We start from the raw sequence: 17,993 nt of genomic DNA, 5'->3' as shown, positions 1-17,993 counted from the left end.
GGTGGTAGCCGGGCACCATCTAGCTGTACTGGCTCAGTCCGGTGGAGGCCTTGGTAGCTGTGGTCCATTAGTCCTTCGGACTAATCTTTTCCTTGTATCCTGTTCTCTTCATTCTCCCTTGCTCCCGAAGGGATGAGACCAGTGGAGTCTTAGATGGCTTAAGCAGCTAATATTTGACAAAGGCTCAAAGTCCATTAATTGGGGTAAAGACAGTCTCTTTAACAAATGGTGGCAGCATAATTGGATATCTATATGCAAAAAACTGAAACAAGACCCATATCTCACACATGTACAAAAACTAACTCAAAATGGATCAAAGACTTAAATATAAAATTGAAAACGATAAAGATCATGGAAGAAAAAATGCAGACAACACTAGGAGCCCTAACACATGGCATAAACACAATACGAACCATAAGTAACAATGCACAAGCACCAGAAGAGAGACTAGATAAATGGGAGCTCCTAAAAATCAAACACTTATGCTCATCCAAAGATTTCACCAAAAGAGTAAAAAGACCTACAGACTGGGAAAAATTTTTGGCTATGACAAATCCGATCAGCATTTAATCTCTAAAATCTACAAGACACTCCAAAACCTCAACAGCAAAAAGACAAATAACCCAATTAAAAAATGCGCAAAGGATATGAACAGGCACTTCACTATATAAGATATTCAGGCAGCTAACAGACACATGAAGAAATGCTCACGATCATTAGGCATCAGAGAAATTCAGATCAAAACTACAATGAGATATCATCTCACCCCAACAAGGCTAGCATTAATCCAAAAAAACAAAATAACAAATGCTGGAGAGGTTGTGGAGAGATTGGTACACTTATACACTGTTGGCGGGAACGTAAAATGGTACTACCACTTTGGAAATCGATTTGGTGCTTCCTTATAAAGCTAGAAACAGAAGTACCATATGATCCAGCTATCCCGCTCCTAGGAATATATCCTAGAGAAACAAGAGCTGTCACACGAATAGATATATGCACACCCATGTTCACTGCAGCACTGTTCACAATAGCCAAAAGATGGAAGCAACTTAAGTGCCCATCGATGGACGAATGGATAAACAAACTATGGTATATCCACACAATGGAATATTACACAACAATAAAGAACAATGATGAAGCTGTGAAACATCGTATAACTCGGTGGAAGCTAGAACTTACTATGCTGAGTAAATTTATTTAGTCACAGAAGGACAAATACTGTATAAGACCATTATTATAAGAACTCAAGAAAAGGTTTAAACACAGAAGAAAACATTCTTGGATGGTTACGGGGGCGGGGAGGGAGGGTGAGGGTTATTCACTAACTAGACAGTAGATAAGAATCATCTTAGGTGAAGGAAGGACAGCACACACTACAGGGGAAGCCAGCACAACTGGACTAAACCAAAGCTAAGAAGTTTCCTCAATACAATCAAATACTTTGAGAGACAGAGTAGCAGGGATGCGGGGTCTCGGGACCATGCTTCCCGGGGACATCTATGTCAATAGGCATAACAAAGCTTATTAAGAAAATGTTCTGCATCCTACTTTGGTGAGTGGCGTCTGGGGTCTTAAAAGCTTGCAAGCAGCCATCGAAGATGCATCAATTGGTCCCAACCACTTGGAGCAAAGGAGAACGAAGAACACCAAAGACACATGGAAAGAACTGGCCCAAGAGACAGAATGGGCCACATAAACCAGAGACGTCATCAGACTGAGACCAGAAGAACTAGATGGTGCCCAGCTACCACCAATGAACATCCTGATAGGGAACACAACAGAGGGTCCCTGATAGAGCAGTAGAACGATGGGATGCAGAACTCAAATTCTAGTAAGAAGACCAGACTTAATGGTCTGACTAAGACTGAAGGCACCCTGGAAGGCATGGCCCCTGGTCTCTCCATCACCCCAGAACTAAAACAATTTCTGAGGCCAACTCTTCAGACAGGGATTGGACTGGACTGTGGGACATAAAGTGATACTTGTGAAGAATGTGCCTCTTAGACAAGTAGATACAAGAGACCAAAGGGGCGGCTTCTGTCCAGAGGTGAGAGGGGAAGGCAGAGAGAGTCAGGAGCTGGTTGAATGTTCATGGGGAAATCAGGGGCAGAGGGGAAGAGTGTGTTGTTGCAGAATGGGGTGAGCAGTTAGGGTCTCATAACAATGTATGTTCAAAAAAAAATTCTGTATGGGAGAATAACTTGAAATGTAAACTTCATTTAATTACAACAATAAAAAAAATTTAAATAAATAAATAAAAAATAGGAAATATATGGACATCAAAAAAAAAAAAAAAAAGACCCAAGTAGAGGGATAAAATTTCTTGTGAAGAACTCAAGAGTTCAACATTTTCATCTACTTTTTTTTTTTTTAAAAGCACTGATGGAATATGCAGAGGGAGTTACTAACACCCAGGTTTCAGGGGTCACTGAAATTTCAGGTAGGTGTATAAAAAGTGCTTGATCAAAGTTTACGGCCTTACTATAAAGAATGGCATTTCAAATGACAACCCTAACTTAACTGCTTCTAAATCTAAAGTCCCTCTAACATTTCTAACTCTAAGGTTTGAGGTAATATTTAAGAGCACTATAAGATCTCATTTCAGTCATTCTGGCAACTTCATATTCACTGTAATCACAAAAACATTAAAAAACACTTAACACATCATTTCAGAATATTTATAGATTCTTTCTTTACATATACCATCCCTGAAGAATCTTGGCAAATCTAAAGTTCAGCAATATCTTGCAAGCACAGACATTTAGATAACCCTGCCCACATTTAGCAGTACCATCTGGATAACTTAAAAGAAGGCTGAGACCAAATAAACACAATCAACAAGAACCTAGCTGTGAAAGCTTTTAAGCCACAATCCTACCAGAGATTTGCAAGAGAGCAAGCTGTGACATTAGGGGCCCAATACTCACTTGAACTCTTCCATAAAGGTGCCATGGTGAGCTATGTTTTGCCAAAGGCTTTTGAAAATGGTGCTAATGTGATAGCGAATTGTGAACTTGTCATAGAACTCGCTGGTGGCTCCGGTATGCTCAACATCTAAAGAAGAAAAACAAAGAGACTGGAGGATATGTACCTTCTTGTCTTTCTAAAAGCAGTCACTGCTGTTACAATGTTATCAAGTGAATATAAATCTGCAAAATCAGAGGCTTGATAAAATTTCAACTATATCTGGCACGTAAGGCAGGAGAGAATTTATGAGTTGGTTTTAAAGATAAAAATTTTACAATGCAGGTCTGGCAGTGACACAATACCAAAAGGAAGTGGGCTGAGAAGTCACTTTGCATCATCAGGTAGCATCAACTTATCAACGACTGAGAGCTGAATTAGCATACCTCCCTCAATTTCAAGTTACATGTTTATAGACATACAGACACTTCAAATGAGCATCCTTGAGTGGAAAAAAATTGAGTTGTACTTTATTAAGGGCCATGGGTCTATTAAATGTGTCTTTGTTATTCTAAAAACTTTTGTACTATGGACATTTCCAAACGTGTACAGAAGTAAAGAAAAGTATAGTGAATCCCCATGTACTCATCAACCAGCTTTACTGATTATCAATATCCCTACACCTATTAAAATGGAAGAAAGAGTAAACTTGTCTAGCCAAATGACAAACAGTTTAAGCATGAGAAATTACTGAATTCATGACAAATCTTAAGAAGAGGAAAAACTATTAGGTAAAGTCTAAGGCTTAAGAAAAATGTAAAAAAGTAAATTAACAAAAGATACTATTTTTCAACTGTCAAACTGACAGACATTACAAAAACGGCAATACTGAGAGTAGGTGAAGATTTGAGGTAATAGGCACACTAGTAAATGCTGGTGGGAATGATGGTGATACGATTATTCTAAAGGTAATTTTGCAAAAGGTACCACAAGCCATAAATATGCTTATCCCTCTGATCTACCAATTCTACTCAAGAAAACACCTGTAGGCATATTCAAAGACAGATCTTCAAGGGTACTCACTAAAGTACCATTTATATTAGAACAAATATAAATAATCTAAATACCCAACAGAAAACACACAAAAAATGTGTGATATATTAAGTGAAAACTACAAGTTATAAAACATTATACAGTTGGGGGGGCATAATCTTACACACACACACATATATAAAGTTGGAAGTATACAGAGCAAAACGTTAACAAAGATCCTGAGTTAACAGAGATTATCATGGATTTTTATTTTCTCCTGGCTATTTTCTAGAATTCCCAATTTTTTTTTCAGTGAACTCATTTTTATGACTAAAATAGAAAGTTATTTACAAAGAAAGGAATAAGGTAAATAACACCTACCATACAAAGATCTGAAAGCAGTTATATATATTAAGCCAATCTTCTTTTAAGATGAACTAAGTGTCATTTTATTAATTGTATAAAAGGGTGAACTAAATAAAGTGTGGAGAGCTGATTTAAGCAGAGCCCAACACAACACCCTTTATATCATCTAAAACTGCCCATACTGTGTCCTGAATATAGTTGAAGTTAAATAACTATTTTTAATATAATACCCAAACCAAACTTGTTGCCATTGATTCCATTCCAACTCATAGTAGCTGTAATCTTTCTCCTGTGGAGCAGTTGGTGGGTTTGAACCACTGACCTTTCGGTGAGCAGCTGAATGTTTAACCACTGTGCCGTGAGGGCTCCTTCACAACACTTTTTTTCCTACTTCTAATGTTCCCTCAAAACTGCATACGCCCAAGTTCTAATTTACAAGTACTAGTTCTAAAAGGCCTTAAATGAACTGGACCCCTGCTGGCTTTCCCTTACCCCTTCTAAACCCCCCTTGCTCACTGTGCTCCAGCCCTTCGTGTCTCTTCACTGCTCCTTGAATTCATTAAGCTTGTCTGTACTTTAAGGCCTTTCCACTTCCTGTTCCTTTGCTTGCCACACTGTGGCCTAATAGAATCTTATGGTTCAATCTTTTGCTCATTTCTGATGTTACACAAAGGCCATCTCTTCAGAGACCTTCCCTGACTGCCCTGCTTAAAAGAGATCCATGCCCTCCTCCCACACTCACAATCTGGAAGTATGTTAAGTATTTGTTCAGCATTTGTCTACCAACTATAATGTCTCATTCAGCAAGGCAGAGATTTCGACAACTTCATCACCGTGCCTTAGCATTGAAAACAGTGCTCACACACAATAGGTACTTCATAAATATTTGCTGAATTAGTGATTGAATCCATTTCTGCTAACGCTGGCCTTGCTGATTTAGATCGGTTTTGGTAAAAAGAAGAGTCTTGATGAAATAAGTCTAGGTTATCAATGTTCTTCCAAGCTCTAAGTAGCCCCAAGCACTACTGGGAGCTGTTCTTTAAAGAACTGGCTGCTGTGATATAAATTATTTTTATTTCGAAACTATTCTTGAGCTTAAAATTTGAGTTTAAGCATTTTCTATGCTAGAATACTGTCACTGTGGTGGTGTGTAACACAGAGTTTGTTCCATATATCTCTATCTTGCCCATAGTGACTCTAATTCACATACCTATGGCTCTAAGAGTCAGACATGTTCAGAACGCAGGACCTAGACCAGTGGGTCTTAGACATGGGGCTCATGGACACTTGGGGGAGCACCCATGATGCCCCACAGCAGGGGAACCTTTTTAGTTCTGGCCAATTCCTAGTCCCCCTCAGTTCTTCCAAGGGCCTTGGGACTGTCTGGTCAGTTCCCCTTTTCCACATGGAGTTCTAGGCTGGACCCTCTCCAGCCTCTTGTTAACTGCAAGAAGACCAGCACAGCAATCCGGAGCACCTATGATAAAGTCCAACTGCTGAGGCTTCTGGTCTGCCACTCACTGGCTGCTGACCTTCAGCAAGCTTCTTGACCCCTCTAAGCTTCGGTTTCCTCATTTGTAAAATGGAGATATTTATAGCACTCATTTTTAGGACTGCTGTGAGGATTAAGTGAAAGGATTAGTAAGTACTCAATAAGTGGTGGCTATTATTAGTACAAGTATCATCTATCCAGGGCTAGAGGGCACACTGTTCCATGGCAAAGAGCACCTGCTCGCCACCTCTTGGATCATTACCAGTGGGGCTCCACCAGGCAAGAGGCCTGGCCCTGTTTCTGCTCCTCCATACATGTGTGTACATGAGCACACATGCATACACACTTAATCCCAAAGCCACAATGACAGGCCCAGGTCACTAACTGGGTACAAGATTCATTTAATTTATACATACACACACACACACACACACACACACACACATTCATACTAATAATACGTGCTTACTGTAGAAAAATTAAAAAGTTTAGGTAACTTAAAAAGAAAAAGAAAGCTATCCATAATTCTACCATTCAAAAATAGCCAACTCACTGTTAATATTTTGGTATATATCCTTCCATATGTTTTTCCACTATACATGTGTGTGCTTTACATACTGTTTCATTACTTGGCATTTAAAAAATCTGTTATTTACCCACTTAGTGCACACAGCATGACACTGTTTTTCATGGCTCACCTAGGCTCACTGTATGGATGGACTGTAATTTATTTAACTTATCCATAAGTATAGGTTGTCTGTAATATTTTCACTACAATGTACAGTAATTAATGCTACAGCGAATATCATTATAGTTAAACCTTTACCTATATTTATAATTATTTCCCTAGAATAAATTAGTAGAAATTACATTTATATGTAAAAGAGTATCCTGGTTATTTTGCTATTGTCTCTCAGCTCCAAACCTGCCTTTTATACTGTTTTGTGATGCTGGGGCTGGGACTCTGTAAATCACATCTTTTCTTTGCCAGCTGGAGCTCTATTAGGGGCGCGGCAGGGGAATTGGAAAACTGGAGGAGACGGGACTGGGTTCTTCAGGCTGCTCACTGTTTCTGTTGGCAATGGCTCTTCATCCTGGTGGTGGCAGTTGGCTCCAGTTTCCAGTTCTGTTCCGCACTCCCAGAACTAGCAACCTCACAGCCCCTCAGAGATACCAGCACCAGCCACCAGCGTCCCTTCCTCAGAGGTCTGGGTCCCACCTCTGAGAAGCCCTCCTTTGAGCTGCTAGGTTCTAATAACCTCAGACTCTCCTCTCTGTCCAGCAGCCCTAGGGACAGACGATGGCTACTTCCTACAGCTATAATCTGTGTTACCCCAATGTTCTATTTTTGCCTTTTCAATCTTCTGATACCTACTCGACCACTTCCCTATATTAAAATCTCCGTCTCAAAATAATAGGGATGTTTCCGCTTTCTTAACTAAACCTTGGCTGATATAAACATTTTTAAGGCTTTCATTGTGGACTGCCAGAAAAGCTTTATCAATTCTCATTTTCATGAAAGTTTCACAGCGCTAATTTTGTACACTGGCTATAGAACAGATTAAATAGTTTTTGCAGGTTACTTTATCTCTCTACAACTACTATGTCAGCATTTAAAAAATAAATTTGATAGGTGAAAAATGGTACCTCACTGTTCTTTTAAGAACTGAAGAATTATCTTCAGCATAACTAAGTCTGATTTGTGCAAGGTACTGTGCTAAGTCCTGCCCTGAAATGTATGATGCTCCATTTGTAAAGCTGTGATCCACAGTCCGCTCCTATCAAGGCTAAAGGATGAAAAAGAAGGCCTGGGGAGACAAAAAGGAGCCTTTTGCCCTGGAGTGTTCTCTGCTGTTGCTAAACTAAAGATGCTAACAACACTTCAAAGTGCTGTGGACTTGCTTTAGGTTTAAGAAGATATGGGCAGGCTGAGGAAGGGGAGAAACTCTTGTTGTTGTTGTGTGCCTTCAAGTGAATTCTAACTTATAGTGACCTTATAGGGCCGAGCAGAACTGCTCCATAGAGTTTCCTAGGCTGTAATCTTTTTGTTGTTGTTGTTGAGAATATACACAGCAAAATATAGACCAATTCAACTGTTTCTACATATACAGTTCAGTGACACTGATTACATTCTTCGAGCTGTGCAACCATTCTCACCCTCCTTTTCTGAGTTGTTCCTTCCCTAGGCTATAATCTTTAAGGGAGCAGACTGCCAGGTTGTTTCTCCCATAGAGTGGCTGATGGGTTCGAACCATTAACCTTTCAGTCTGCAGCCAGGTGCTTAACCATTGTGCCACCATGGCTCCTTGAAACTCTTATTAGATGCCGCAAAATAATAGTGACGAAGGGGAAAGCAGGGAGACAAATCACTGGGACCCTCAGAAGGGAAGAGAGGGATGACAGCACCAGACCAAAATGAGCAGTAGTAGGAATCCTCAGTCTGGCCACTGCTGCTGTGAACAGTGAGGGACTATATTCCAGGCAGCCAAGGGCTACTTACAAGAGTTCTGGTAATCATGGTGAGTACACTCTACTAAATGCCATCAATATTTACTGAGCACCCAGAACATGCTAGGTTCAATGGAAGAAGACAAACAAGACACACTTCCTTTTTTTGAAGAATATACAGACTAGTAAGAACATGTTCCATGAGTACAATCATGTGCCTTTGCTAGAGGACAGGTTAATAGGTCTCAGAGGTAATCAGCTTCATGAAAACACATTTGTAGTTCAAAAGCTAAATTAAAAATCAAATGTGGAATAAAACCCAACCATAAAAGGAGGGCTTCTAACAGAGCTCTCAGTTTTGTTCACAAGTGTAACCTAGGACCTAGAACAGTGCCTGGCAAATAGTAGGCACTCAATAAACACATGTTCAGCAAGTGAATGAGCGAACACTTTCAGAGTCTCCAAGAGATTCTGGTTTCACTGGTTTGAGTGGGGTCCAAAAATAAGTAAGCATTTTTAACATGCTCTCTGTTTTACCCACAGTTTGGAAACTCTGGTTAGAACTAATGCTGTAGGCTCAAAGCTAAAATGAACCAGATAATTTCACTCAGATAAAAATACCAACTTGTGCTGTTGAAACCAATTGGATCTCAATAATAACTATCCAACTTTCAATGGATACTGATGAATCATAAAAGACTAGTAATAGTTCTACTACTCAGGGGAGAAAACACCAACAGAACTCACTGCTGGTAGTGGGTTAGTAGGTTATACTAAAGCAGATGTCAAAGCAGATGTCAGGATATTAGGTAACAGGTTTAGAGTAACTTTGTCCACTGGCTTTAGACAGGCTGGCCTAACTCAGCCTACCATGTGTCACCCGCATACACAGCAACCTACCTGTATAAAACTTCATCAGGGATGGTACCAACAACTTAGTGGAGAGAGGGTGGTTCTCAATCATTTCAAAAAACTTCTGGGTTCGTGGCTGAACAGCAGGATTGGTCATAAACATGACTTCTACAAGTTTGGCCACCAAGTATGGATTTCGGATGTAGTTCTGGTTGCATAACATCACAACAAGGAACATCACAATATCCTGAGTGCAGGGCTCATAAAGCACCTGAGGAGAGTATCTGAAGAGAGGTGAGAAGAGTAAGAGAAGAAATCTCTGAGAGACTGAACTTGGCTGAATGCTGATCTCATTAAGTCAGGAGGTGAATACAAGAGGAATAGGTTCAGGAGCAAAGATACTGAATTTGCTTTAAGATCTGAGTTTAAATTGATCACTTACTTTATAACTAGACAGATTCCAACCCCAATGCTTATATTGGCTGTAGTGTATTATATTAACTTACCAGATTTAAAAAAAATAAACCAAAGCTATGACTAAGTCACATAAATTTCACAAAAGATCTTCACTACCAAAACATCTTTTAAGAAAACATTTGACGGAGTTAATTGCCCTAAAAAAAAAAAAAAAAAAAACCTGGAAATAACAATTTTAAAACTCAAACTGTCTCCTTATAAGCTTTCTCTAATTTTGGTACAAAATTCAGAAAAATTTTGGTACAGAATATAGATGTGGGTTATTTCTGGCCTTTGGATGTTCACTCAGATATTTATAAACTGCCCGCGCCTTCTGTTTCCCAGAAACACATACTCAACTATTAGAAATTCAATTCAATTTTCACAGAGTACATTATTATCAACATTAATTCTACTGCTGTCTTCGAGATATTATTGGAATTGGCTTCTTGCCATAGTTGGATTTATTTTTCCATTCTGGAGGCAGCATTCAGTTAAAGCAGTTACACAAAATGTTAGGCATAAAATGAAGGCTTGTAATATAGTTCATAATATCATGTACACATCATACATAAAAGCACATTGGAACAATTATGTAATATTTTAAAGGCACTTACTGTACAATAAAAAATAAAAATTCAGCAACATCTTCTACATAAAACTCAGGCAATGCTGCAAATACCTTGGGGACATCTGAATTTAAAGGCAGTGTTACACTGTCAAAGAAGAAAAATAAAAAGCACAATTTTAAAAAGCAGAAGTTGATCTTGGCACATCAAACTATAAGGAATATTATCCTTCACTACAAGTAAGCATTCTACTTGGGGAAAAACCTCATGCTATAACTACATGGAAATAATACACAGGCAAAGAAGCCACAACCAGAAATGAACAAAGAATAAAGAAAACAGTGGGTATGCTAGGGTGATGAAACTGTGCGTGAAATGCTTTTTCTTTTCTTGATTTCCTTAACATTGTTAAGTTTAATGCACTAAAATTCGAAGAAGGTAAAAAGGTCATATCGATCATTTTGTGTAACTCAAACTACTGGAGACAACAGAGCTACACAAGTATTTTAAATAACATTTTCTACTCCTGCAGAGGGCTTGGGTCAATATCACCAACGTCAATGACCCAGAGACTTCATAAGAATAATGGCTGCCTGAAGGAGATGCCCAACTGATGACAAAGAAATCAACAATGTTCTTAGCTCCCTCTCTGAATTAGCTGGGTGTTTTCCTGCACCCCGAGCTTGGGAGGGTCTAATACCCTGAGATCTTCAGCTTTCAGCTTCCAATTTATAAATTTTCTTTTCTATCAGTCGAAGATTTTATAACCATTTTTTAAAAAGTACTATGTCAAAATGAAAATAGCAGGTGCTGACGTTCAGGGAAAATACTTCTTACTAATTATACACTAACTTCAGAGTCTACAGAAACGTACTAAAGAAATGGAGAAGGGAAATCTTGATAAACGAAGGGTTTTGGTTTTAGTTATCAACTTTGAAGAACAATAAAGACAACTCGGCCCAGAAGACTAGAGATGAGGACAAGAGGAAAGAGCACACTCACTCGGGATAGGCAGGGTCCAGGATGCGGAGCAGCAGCTGAATGAGAAGGCCGTAGAAATTCAGACATCTTCTCAGGAAACTCTCGTCGAGTAAGCCAGCATCAGCACAGGCCTTGCACCGTACCAGTTTCTGCAGAAGTAGGTATGCACCCCCAATAGATCAGTCACAGCTAAGTACCTGCACTGTTACCAGGCAGGGAATGGAGCCAGGAGCTGGGAAATCTAGGTTCTAGAGCTTCTAGAGCTCCATTTCCAACTAGCTGTGGGAAGCTGGTCATGTCTCAAGATCTTTCTTTTGTCTGAGAAAAATAAAAAGGCATGCCATGCAAACCACTGAGTACGAAGCCTAACACTGTTAGTGCTCGAAAAGGTTATTACTGTTACAGTTAAGTAACTTGACTTGGGGGAGGGGGCTAGCAGGGAGGGAGTCTTTGGCAGTCAGGGATGGTTAGTGGAAGGAAGCCAGACAAATCTGAGCGTGAATCCCAGCTTCATTACTTAAGAGCCGCCCTTGGGCAAAAGCTTGCATCTTGAAGAGGTCTTGTCTATTAGTAAATTAAACTTAGACCTTAACTTGTACCAGAACGTAATGTCAGGTAAAATGTCCACATACTGTCTTACTAGCAACAGAAAGCATGAGCAACTAACATTCAGCTTTTATAATTTAAACATAAGACAAATGCATAAATGTGTTATCTATTCTTTCCTTGTACAACTTCCCAGCATTTATTTTTAGCTATAATGTGTCATAACCAGAAATCCTCCCATCTAGAGTTAGATTCTATGTGATGGATCATTTTAAATTAAAAATGAAGAATGAGGGGCAAAGGAAAGAGGCTTTCCCATAATCACAAATCCCTGTGTCAAATATCATGAAAATACATGGCTAGACATATTGGAGTGAGTGAGTGAGTTGGGGGTGGGGGGTAGGTCTTGCAAGAGGGAGTGATATTAAACTGAGGACAACAAAGCTAATAAGAATTCATACCTATCACTGGCATTAGCCCATTACATTTACATATTCTGACCTGAGACTTAAATAATTACATATAGATACATGGAAAGTATCAATGAGTTTTAAAATGCATTATTTTATCCTGAGGGTGGGGGAAGAAAAATGATAAAAGAAAAAGTAAGGATACTAAACCATTCACTCAAGATACATATTTTGGTGGGAAAATTACTATTATGAGGCTGCTCCATAATTATTCCAATTAACTACACAAACCTTAAGCTGAGTTTTGCAGCGTTTCAGCATTTCGCGATGTCTAGTTGCCAGTGGGGAATCTTTCCATTGGCTTTCATTATTTTTCAGATCTTCCACAGTTCTGGAATGAAAGACTAACAGTTAAATGACCAAAAACACACAGATCCATCTTATCTATTCATCTTGACCATCTGATTGACTCTAAGACATACATTTTTCTCCCTGCCTCTTAACATTTTTAAAATCAGGATTTATCTTAAAACCCACGGCAATTATGGTTTAACTGGTAGCATTTGTCTTTCTTATTGGTTCCTAAAAGATGATGTGTCTTAAAACTGATGGCACCTTGTTGTTGTTAGGTGCTGTTGAGCTGATTTCAACTCATAGCAACCCCATGTGGCAGAGCAGAACCGCTCCACAGGGTTTTCTAGGCTGTAATCTTTATAGAGGCAGATCACCAGGTTTTCCTCCCAAGAAGCCCCCTGGGTGGGTTCAAATCACCAGTCTTTCAGTCAGCAGCTGAGCACTTAATGGTTGTGCTACCAGGGCTCCTTGATGGCACCTGTCATGGACTGAGTTGTGTCCTCCAAAAATATCTGTCAGCTTGGCTGGGTCATGATTCCCAGTGTTGTATGATTGTGTAATCTGATGTGATTTCTTCATGTGTTGTAAACTCTATCACTATGATGAGATTATATGTGATCTCCTTATGTGTTATAAATTTTATCACTGTGATGAAGTTATGCTGATGAGGTTTACAAGATTAGATAGTGTCTTAATCCAATCTCTAAGCCAGCAGAGACACGTGGGAACCTCATACCACCTAGAAAGCAGTGCCAGGAGCAGAGCATATCCTTTGGACCTGAGGTTCCTGTGCAAAGAAGCTCCCAGACCAAGGAAAGACTGATGTATCACAAGGACCCTTCTCCAGAGCCAAAAGAGAGAGAGAGAGAGAGACAGAGAGAGAGAGACAGAGAGAGAGAGAGACAGAGAGAGAGAGACAGAGACAGAGAGAGAGAGAGAGAGAGAGAGAGAGAGAGAGAGAGAGCGCCTTCTCCTGGAGCTGATGCCCTGAATTTGGACTTGTAGCCTACTGGATTGTGAGAGAATAAACTTCTCTTTGTAAAGCCATCCACTTGTGGTATTTCTGTTGCAGCAGCACTAGATGACTAAGACAGCATCTTAGATTTGAGGAAATACAGTGATCCTTTTAGAAAGGAAGTACATTGCTCTCTTATTTGTTTTCTGGAGAAAAAGAAGTCTCTCATGAAAATTCAAGGTTACCGTGCCTACTCATTTACCCAAAGCAAAAAGCTACTTAAAAAAACGGCATTTCTGTTTTTCCTCTATAATTGTTTCCTCTGCTTGGAATGCTCTTCTCTGAGATTATCTTTATGGCTTGTTCCTTCGCTTCCTTCAAGTGTCTGCTCAAATATCACGTACAGGCAAGGTAAAGTCTTCCCTGGTCACTCTACATGCTATGTATTTTTAAGGCTAGCTCACTTAACACTATTTCAACCCCTTTCTCTTATGACATTGTGTCAGAAACTAGACGTTGACAAATTTAAAAAAACACTTCCCAGACTCTTGCTGAGGGCATTTCTGCACACCACCTAGCTGAAGGCAGAAGTGAATACTGTGAAGGGGCAGCCACATGATTCTTCTGCAAACACAGTGGTGGAGGGGTTTGGGCTGAAGCTGTGACAGATGTTCTATTGCCAGGCTGAACCCTGAAGCAGCTTCTTTCCCAAGCCTGGTACAAAGGATAGCTCTGGCAGTCTTCTTTTCCAGCCATTTCAATGATTCAACAAGCCAAACAGTACTTATAATAAATAATCTCCTTTCTGCCTATCCCAGCTCAAGTGAATTCTTTTGTCTACAATTGAAACATGACTATGGTATACAGAATAATGGCTCCCAAGAATGTCTATGCCAGAATTCTCAGAATCTGTGAACATGGTGGCACAGTGGTTAAAGTGTCCACCAGCCACTCCAGAGGAGAAAGATGTGACAATCTGTTTCCATAAAGATTTACAGCCTTGGAAACCCTATGAGACAGTTCTACTCTGTCCTATAGGGTCACTATGAGTTGGAATCAACTTGACAGTAATGGGTTTAATTCTGGGTTTTTTGTGAACATGTTATCTTCCATGGCAAAAGGGACTTTGCAGGTATGATCAAGTTAAGAATCTTGATTGTTTAGGTAGGCCCAATGTAATCACAAGAGTCTTTTTAAGGAAAAGAGAGGCAGGAGAGTCACAGTGAGAGACGGAGACGTGACAACACAAACAGAAGTCAGAGAGAGAGAGAGATTTGAAGAAGCTATGGTCTGGCTGTGCAGATGGAGGAAGGGGCACGAGCCAAGAAATATAGGCGATTGGCAAAGGCTGGAAAAGGCAAGAAAATAGGTTTTCTCCTAAAGCCTCCCGAAGAAATACAGCTTTGATTTAGAACTTCTGACCTCCAGAACTGTAAGATAATAGTTTATGCTGTTTTAAGTCACTAAGTTTGTGGTAATTTGTTACAGCAGCAATAGGTAATGATCAATATGGTTACTGGCACCAGAAGAGGCTACCAGTAACTGGCCCTCAAGAAAATGGGCCTCTGGGAGCAGTTCTTTGACTAGGCTGTTTTGAAAGCAGTGAAGAGCCACTTAGCATTAGAGGATGGAACACTGGTAACTCAATGCAAGAAGGTTATTTCTATTCAACATTGCACTAGAATTTGTGCAGTAAGGTATGAAAAAAAGCAAGTATAAGGATAGGAAAGAAACAAGATAACTGTCATCATTTGCAGACAACATGATTACTGTATTTTTATGCAAATGGCATGTGCCTTCTACGTTTGCTTGCTAATGGCACCTTCCCCGTGAGGGGTATTTTTGTAAGCCCCACTATGCCAATTTTTTTTACATGTTGCATAGTGCACTTACGAAAATACCTTGGGGTTGGTGGTGGGAGGCATGGTTGCCAAACAAACGTAGAAGGTACGTGTTATTTGTGTAAAAATATGGTAAGTAGAAGAAAATCTTAAAGAGTCTACAGAGTATTAGTACTAGAATAACTGATTTTAGCGAGGTAGCTAGATACAAGGTCAATATACAAAAATCAATTGTATTTCTATATGCTAGCAGCAAACATCAGCAACAACAACAAAAATCAAGTATCTTGGAATAAATGTATTGAAAGATATGCAAAATTTGTACACAGAAAATTTCAAAACATTACTGAGAGAAATTAAAGAAGACATAAATAATGAAGGGATATACCAAGAAGAGCAAAGACAGTCTTGAAGAACAAAGTTAGAGGACTTTTCATTACCAGTTATCAGACTCTATTAGAAAGTTTCAGAAGATAATGTGGAATGGGCTAAAGATGGACAAGTACCCAGTGGAACAGGATATATTTCAGAAATAGTACCCCATATAGTCAGTTGATTTACAATTAAAGTGCCACTGCTGTAGGAAAAGTATGATCTCAGTAAATGGGACCAAGTTAACTGGATAACCTTAATGAATCTTGTCTCTTACTGCATATCATAAACAAAAATCAAATCCAGGTAGACTGTAGAGCTAAACAGAAAGTTCTCAATAAAAGTATGACAATAAAACTTCTAGAAGACAACAGGAAAATATCTTCATGATGTAGGGGTAGATAAAGATGCCTTAAATAGAATGTAAAGCAGGAATCATACAGGAAAAGACTGGTGATGTGAACTACGTTAACATTAAGATCGTCTGCTTTATCAAAAGATGCTACTTAGAGCCAAAAGAACTTAATCTAAAATATATAAGAATTGCCTACAAAATAATGAGAAAATAGCAGACAACCCAAAAGACAAAGGGGCAAAAGACTAGAAGAGGTACTTCACAAAAGAAGATATACAAGTGGCTGAAAAACAAATGAAAAGGTGCTCAACTATATTAGTCATCAGGAAAATACACATTAACTCACAATGAGATTCCCTATATATCCATCAAAATGGCTAAACGAAAAAGACAGAAACCACTGTGGAACAATAAGAGCTCTCCATATACTATGGATGGAGACAGTAAATTAGAAAATTATTTGACAGTATCTACTAAAGCACAGCACATGCATCAAATGGTATAAACAAGAATGTTCACCACAACTTTACTCACAAGAGCCCAAAACTGGAAATAATTCAGCTGTTCATCACTGGTAGAAAGGGTAATTAAATTATAGGATATTTATACAAAGGAATACTCTTTACAGGAATAAAAAATGAACAAATTACTACTACATACAAAAATATGGATGAATTTCACAATATGATGGTGAACAAAAGAAAGGAAAGTCTGAAATGTAAAAAGGAGTGGCAAGCAATAAAATCTGGAAACATGTAACCCATTGCCGTTGAGCTGATTCGGACTCACAGCAACCTTATAAGACAGAACTGAATTTCCCCACAGATTTCCTAGACTGTTATCTTTACAGGAGGAGATTGCTAGGTCTTTTTTCCCACAGAGCCACTGGGTGGGTTTGAACTGCCGACCTTTCAATAAGCAGTTGAGTACTTAGCCACTGCATCAATAGTAAACCAAAAACAAACCAACAAAATAATAATGCATCCCTGGAGGAACTGTGGGTTTGAAGAATGCAGGGTGGGTGGTCCCCACTGCATTCCTACTTCACTGTCCTATTTAAACGATACATAAGATAGATGAGTCTTGAATAATGACAATAAATTACTTAATCAGTACTGACTCTAAATTTGCACAGCTGTTCCAAATGTGGTCATTTTACTCAGGGAAACAACACAGCTTCTGGCCCCTGGTATGCAAATATTAAGCTGACAAATGTGTTTTTCTCTATCCCCGCAGACAGAGAACATCAGAAGCGATTTGCTTTCACCTAGCAGCACTGGCAATACAGCTTCAGTCTTGTTTTGGGATCTTCTCGTCTCTCTGGCTCTGTGCCATAATCGACTTCGCAGAGGTTGCAGTTGTGTCACCTACCAAAGGACATAAGTCCTGATCCATATTGATGGTACCTTGCTGATCGGATCTGTTGAATAAGAAGTAGTAGATATCCTTTATGTCTTGGTAAGATAAATGCAGACTGAGAGAGAAATCACATGCAAATTCAGATAACTTCCACCTCAAAAGCTTGAGGGTCCAGTGGTCTGGAATTCCATCCAAAGAAAAAAAATAGTTGATATCCCTAGCACATTGTATTACTAAACAAAAAGCACAAAACTTGTTCAGACTCGGATTTTGGAGGCAACAGATTCTAAATTTGGCTGTGCTACTTTAACCAATTTCCTGAGTAATTCAGAAGGTTGACAGCTTTTGCTGTTAAGTGCTGTTGAGTCAGTTCTGACTCATAGTGACCCTATGTACAACAGAATGAAACACTGCCCGGTCCTGTGCTATCCTCACAGCCGTTGTTATGTTTGAGCCCATTGCTGCAGCCACGGTGTCAATCCATCTCGTTGAGAGTCTTCCTCTTTTTTGCTGACCCTCTAGCTTACCAAGCATGATGTCCTTCCTCCAGGGACTGGTCCTTTCTGATAACATGTCCAAAGTACGTGAGGTGAAGTCTTGTCATCCTCACTTCTAAGGAGCATTCTGGCTGTACTTCTTCCAAGACAGATTTGTTTGTTCTTCTGGCAGTCCATGGTATATTCAATATTCTTCACCAA

General features: G+C 39.3%; 1 protein-coding gene across 3 annotated transcripts in view; it reads right to left on the bottom strand.

Moving 5' to 3' along the window:
• UBE4B (ubiquitination factor E4B) overlaps positions 1 to 17,993 on the bottom strand; it is a 141,914-nt gene that overhangs the window by 23,806 nt on the left and 100,115 nt on the right. For all 3 annotated transcript variants that reach the window (XM_004385149.1, XM_023739408.1, XM_023739407.1), the window contains 5 exons: positions 12,351 to 12,450; positions 11,125 to 11,252; positions 10,171 to 10,269; positions 9,146 to 9,381; positions 2,931 to 3,057 (listed from right to left, as the gene is read on the bottom strand). In XM_004385149.1, the coding sequence (XP_004385206.1) occupies positions 2,931 to 3,057; positions 9,146 to 9,381; positions 10,171 to 10,269; positions 11,125 to 11,252; positions 12,351 to 12,450 (690 nt within the window). The remainder of the gene's footprint in view (positions 1 to 2,930; positions 3,058 to 9,145; positions 9,382 to 10,170; positions 10,270 to 11,124; positions 11,253 to 12,350; positions 12,451 to 17,993) is intronic.

The sequence above is a fragment of the Trichechus manatus genome, unplaced genomic scaffold (genome assembly GCF_000243295.1).
Source record: "Trichechus manatus latirostris isolate Lorelei unplaced genomic scaffold, TriManLat1.0 scaffold00133, whole genome shotgun sequence".
Lineage (NCBI taxonomy): Eukaryota > Metazoa > Chordata > Mammalia > Sirenia > Trichechidae > Trichechus > Trichechus manatus.
This window is presented reverse-complemented; position numbering and strand designations above follow the sequence as displayed.